This window comes from Tupaia chinensis, unplaced genomic scaffold, assembly GCF_000334495.1.
Source record: "Tupaia chinensis unplaced genomic scaffold, TupChi_1.0 Scaffold146140_1, whole genome shotgun sequence".
NCBI classification, from domain to species: domain Eukaryota; kingdom Metazoa; phylum Chordata; class Mammalia; order Scandentia; family Tupaiidae; genus Tupaia; species Tupaia belangeri.
This window is the reverse complement of record NW_006205995.1, coordinates 2,580,327-2,585,642: the sequence shown is the minus strand read 5'-3', so window position 1 is coordinate 2,585,642 and position 5,316 is coordinate 2,580,327. Positions and strand designations below refer to the sequence as shown.

Here is a 5,316-nt window from a genome sequence, read left to right as displayed (position 1 = left end):
GTGTGCGTGTGTGCCCAAGATCCTGAGAGGAGAATGAAGGAGAAGGGATTAAGGAATGGCCATCCCCCTGGGGGGTGATATTTCACTTTCTGTTTCTCTATCTTCCTGGCGAGCACACGTGCCCTATAGCAAAAACCTCTCCCCCCAAAAAGAATTTTTCCTAATCTAATTGCTACGATGTGCAATTATTAAACTGACTTCTGGTGCTTCATTTTTTGCTGAAATATTTAGCTCTTGAATCGTAAGCTATAACCTCTTTTACTTAAACAATTATGTATTTAATTTTATTTATCATTATTATTATTATTTCAATTTGTTATAGGGAATGTGTGTTCACCAGAGAAAAACAGAGAGGAAGAGAGGGAAGGCAAGAAAGCAAGCCACCAGTCCTGGGCCTCAAACTGCATCAGACGTCTGGGAGTCCAGGACCTCAACCACCATGCCACCTGTTGGCCCAATAATGTCTTTTTTACATAAACAGGCCAAAAAGTTTCTTTTTAAGTATTTTCATTTTTTTTTAAAGAATTACTTTATTTTACTTTATTTGTTTTTAATTTGACCAGAGAGGGACAGTGAAAGAGAGAGGGGGTGGGGGGAGTGAGAAAATAAGCTGCCAGGTTCAGGACTTGAACTGAGGTCATCCATATGGGAGTCCAGTGCCCTTAACCACCATGCCACTTGCCAGCCCCATTTTTTTTTTTTAAGTTTATTTGGGAGGTGGGGACAGACCAGCAGATGGCACAATGCTTATGTCACTGGACTCCCAAGTAGTTGATCATGGTTCAAGTTCCAGACCTAGCAGCTTAAAATTCATGCTAGGCACGTGTGTGTGCATGCTCAAGATTCTGAGGATAGAGGAGAAGGGACTGCCGAGTGGCCATCACCCCCTGGGGGTGACTTCTTGCTTTCTGTCTCTCTGGCGAGAACATGAGCCCTATAGCAAAAATCTCTCTTAAAAAAAGGAAAGTTGTTTTTTTGTTGTTGTTGTTGTTCCATGAGAGGCAGAGAAACACAGAGAGACAGGCACTTCCAATAGGGTCTTGACAATCACAATTCACCCTACTCTCCACTAGTCCAGATTATGAACATGTTCTAGCATACTCCGGGAGGTCCAAACCCAGGACCTTTCACAGATGGGACCAGTCCATTACTACATGATGCCTGGCCCCCTTTTCCAATTGTATAAAAACACCTAAAAGAGATATGTATGTATATATGTGTGTGTGTGTGTGTATGTGTGCGTGTGCATGTGTGTGTGTGTGTATATATATATATATCTTATAATATATATGTATATGAATAATTGTTTTTAAAAGAATTATTTCATTTCATTTGTTATTATTATTTATTTTTCAATTTGACCAGAGAGAGACAGAGATAGAGAAAGGGAAAGTGAGAAAGCAACCTGTCAGGTCCAGGACTCAAACCATAGTCAGCCATATGAGAGTCCAGTGCCTTAACCACCTTGCTGGCCTCAAAACACCTAAGAAGCACACACTGCCTCTGGCAATAGAAATTTTATCTTAATTACATCAATAAAATTACACATATATATCTCCATTAAAGGCACAGCACTATAACACCCACTCTAACACTATGTATTTGTGTGTGTATGTGTGTGTGTGTGTGTGTGTGTGTTTCCAAAATGGTTTCAAGAGATAAAATACCACTTACTTGGAATACTGTTTCAGTTCTTCTGAAGTATCATCTACCAAGTCACTCTGCTTTGCTTCATATGCCATTGAACGATAGATCTTACAGGCAACTAAGGCTTTAGCCATTGATTCTTCACCATGCTGCCATAAGAAACGGGCCATGACCTGCCTTTTCATAAGGCAAGCCCAAATTAACAGCTCATTGAGTGGATAAGGGAAGCGCTTGGTTTCTGGATCATCAATATCTACAATTTCATCTTTGGTTCTTTTCTTCTTTCCTTCTTCCATAGCTGTATCAATCTTCCAGGGAAAATAAATGTTAAAAGGCCCATTATAATAAAGTTGTTTGACATTCATGTTAGTGAACATCTTCATACAATATCCTTTATGCTATTCTTCAAGTTCATATAACTGCACATAACAAAATAATATAAATTTTATAAACTTGACTTCATTGTAGCTCATTCACTTTATTAAAATGTCATTTTGACAAAAATATCTTTATGATGAAAATTCTCCAAGATCAAAGGGCCTAAATATTTAAACTGGTATCTAAGAAAACACAATTTAATGAGTTTAGACAACATCTTTGTTTTATATGTCCTTAATCAAGTAAAAATGTAATAAAAGGAGCCAATCATTTGTCCAAAAATTTTATAAATTTGGTTATCTTCACAACTAAACATGAAAAATTTAACATTACATTTCTGGGGACCAGCAGTTAGCGTAATGGCTATGTCGCTGGACTCCCATGTAGTTGACCACGTTCACGTCCCGGACCTGGTGGCTTAAAACTCACGCCGGGCGCATGTGTGTACGTGCCCAAGATCCCGAGAGGAGAATGGAGGAGAAGGGATTGCGACCGTGACCATCCACCGGGGGGGGGTGATTTCTTGCTTTCTGTCTCTCTGTCTCTGTCTGTCTGGCGAGTGCACACGCCCTATAGTGAAAACCTCTCCAAAAAACAAACAAACAAACAAACAAACATTATGTTTCTGGAAAGTTAAAACATATTTTTCTATGCAAAAATGCATCATGACCTTCCCGATGATGCAACAGAATCTAACTCACAATGAATATCTTTGTAAATGGGAAAATAAAGACTAGAAAATATCCTTCAAAACAAGACAATTCTAATTAAAATGGGTAGCTTTTTATTTACTAATATTAAGTAATTCAGGGAAAAAAAAAAGCCCATAAAGACTATATTTAAATAAATTTACCTTTGGTCGGTAGGGCTGTGCTGTCTTAATGAAATGATTATGTCTCATTTTTTCCTTTTTATCTGCCCTATTGCCGAAAGATTCATGACTCTTTCGCAACTGAGGAGTGCTGCTGGAGGTATTTCGGCCAGACCTCTGAAAATGAGAGCTTATTAGTTTTAAGAGATTTAAATATTCTGATATGCTATAAAAACTCAGAGTTAATTTATATAAATGTGTTTCTGTATGCATGCACAAAACGTGATAAACTGTAATGGCACCTGAGTGTTAAGCACAGTGTATCAGGGCTAGATCCTACATGAACAAATGCAATTAAAATTCCAGCACTGGTGGCTTGGAAAGCACGCTGCAAACATGTGCATGCCTGCTCCAAATCCTGGTGGGACAGAGAAATGAAGGAAAAAGGACTGTGGTATGATCATGTCCCACTGAGGGGAGAAGAGCTGGTGCTTTTGCTCTCTCTCTGGCAAGTGACATACTCTCTGACAATTAAAGAAAAAAAAAAAAGCCATAAAAATATGATTGGTTTACAATTGGAATTACAAAATATTTACTACTCTAGTTAAAAATTTCATATTTTGGGGACCAGCTGGTGGGATGGTGGTTAAGGCACTGGATTCCCACATGACCGAATGCAGTTCAAGTCCTAGACCTGGCAGCTTGCTTTCTCACTTTCTCTCGCTCTGGTGAGTATATATACACTGTAGGAAATTAAAAAAAAAATAATAATGAGGGAACCAGCAGTTAGCGTAATGGCTATGTCACTGGACTCCCACGTAGTCGACCACGGTTCGCATCCCGGACCTGGTGGCTTAAAACTCACACCGGGCAAGTGTCCATGCGTGCCCAAGATCCCAAGAGGAGAATGGAGGAGAAGGGATTGTGGCGTGACCATCCCCCCCTGGGGGGTGATTTCTCGCTTTCTGTCTCTATGTCTCCCTCTGTCTGTCTTGCGAGCGCACGCACCCTATAGTGAAAATCTCACACCCCCCCAAAAAAGAGATAAATAAAATGAAATAATTCTTTAAATTTTTTGCATATTTTTAAAACAATATTACTTTCATCATTCTAATGTACTGTGTCATTGGAAAAGTCATGACACATTTTTGCATAGAAAAACAGAAAAAATACATCATGACTTTTTCGACAAATCAATAATTCTTAACTTTTAAAGTATTTAGATTAAGTTTAAAGTACACATATAGAACTTCCCCCCAAGTTTTTACATACCCGATTATTTCCACCAAGGCTGTTATATATTAATCGAAAACGTTTCCGAGTGTAGGTGCATCTGTAAGTTCCTCCCATAAGATATTCAATAACAAGTCCTATGTCAATTAGAGTGATCTTATATCCTGGAGGAAGATTTCCCTAGAAACAAAACATTAATTTTAAATAGACAAAATAGTATTTCTCAATATTGTCATGCCTCCAAATGAAAAAGTTTACTTGTTACATGAAGCTGGGGTTGCCAGCAGCTATCTTTATAGAAAAAGAAAATGACTTATTTTTCCATTTCCTTCTGTAAAAAAATGGGATTCTGAAATTTTGAGGTCTCAAAGGTATAGCTAGAGATAGGAGTATGACATACAGCAGGAACATAATTCTTTTTTAAGAAGTTTTTGCTTTGGGGCACATGTACATGCCATGGAGAGAGAGAGAGAGACAGTGACAGGAAAAGTGAGAAATGTCCCCCCAGGAGGGAAGGAGTGGATGGTCACACCGTAATTCCTTCTCCATTCTCCTCCCAGGATCTTAGGCCAGTCCGACCTAAGTTTCAAGCTATAGGGTCTAGGACTCGAACCATGGTTAGCCATGTGGGAGTCCAGCAACATAACCACTACACCATCTGCTGGCCCCAGCAGGAACATAATTTAATCTCTCCACTGCTCTAGTACTTAAGACACAGAGGCAACAAAACTGCTGAAGAACTCAGTATTCTATTATTAGTATAACACATATAACAAATACCATTTGCCTGCTAAAATAACACTGTAAATGATAATATTTCCAAATTGACCTGTAAACAAATTTAACCAAAATTACACTACTGATATTGAAGGTTGCACATGTTTTCGTAGCCTTGTCTAGAACTTAACTGCCACTTGTAACATTGCTGGGAGCTAAACTTCATTTTTCCAGGGCAATAAACAATTTACAAATTAAGTTTAAGAACTTAAGTCAATTCTAAGTTTAGAAAGACTGACTGTATCAGAAAATTAATATAAAATGAATTATATTAATTTTAAAGGCGTGGGACCAGCAGCTGGCCTATTAGCTATGTCGCTAGACTGCCATGTAGTCAACCGTGATTCAAGTCTCAGACCTGGTGGCTTAAACTCAGGCTAGGTGCGTGTGTGTGTGTGCCCAAGATCCCGAGAGGAGAATGGAGAAGGAATTGTGATGTGGACATCGCCCCCTGGGGGGGTACTTCTGCC

General features: G+C 38.8%; 1 protein-coding gene across 3 annotated transcripts in view; it reads right to left on the bottom strand.

Moving 5' to 3' along the window:
- Positions 1-5,316, bottom strand: part of TRPM7 (transient receptor potential cation channel subfamily M member 7) — a 124,419-nt gene that overhangs the window by 73,362 nt on the left and 45,741 nt on the right. For 2 of the 3 annotated variants that reach the window (XR_003547947.1, XM_027768405.1), the window contains exons 13-15: positions 4,109-4,249; positions 2,879-3,013; positions 1,675-1,955 (exon numbers count right to left, since the gene is read on the bottom strand). Coding sequence is in view for 2 of the 3 variants with exons in the window: in XM_027768405.1 (XP_027624206.1) it covers positions 1,675-1,955; positions 2,879-3,013; positions 4,109-4,249 (557 nt within the window). In the remaining variant the exon portion in view is untranslated. Of the gene's footprint in view, positions 1-1,674; positions 1,956-2,004; positions 2,067-2,878; positions 3,014-4,108; positions 4,250-5,316 lie in introns of those variants that run through there. The other variant, XM_014584262.2, reaches the window with a different exon arrangement.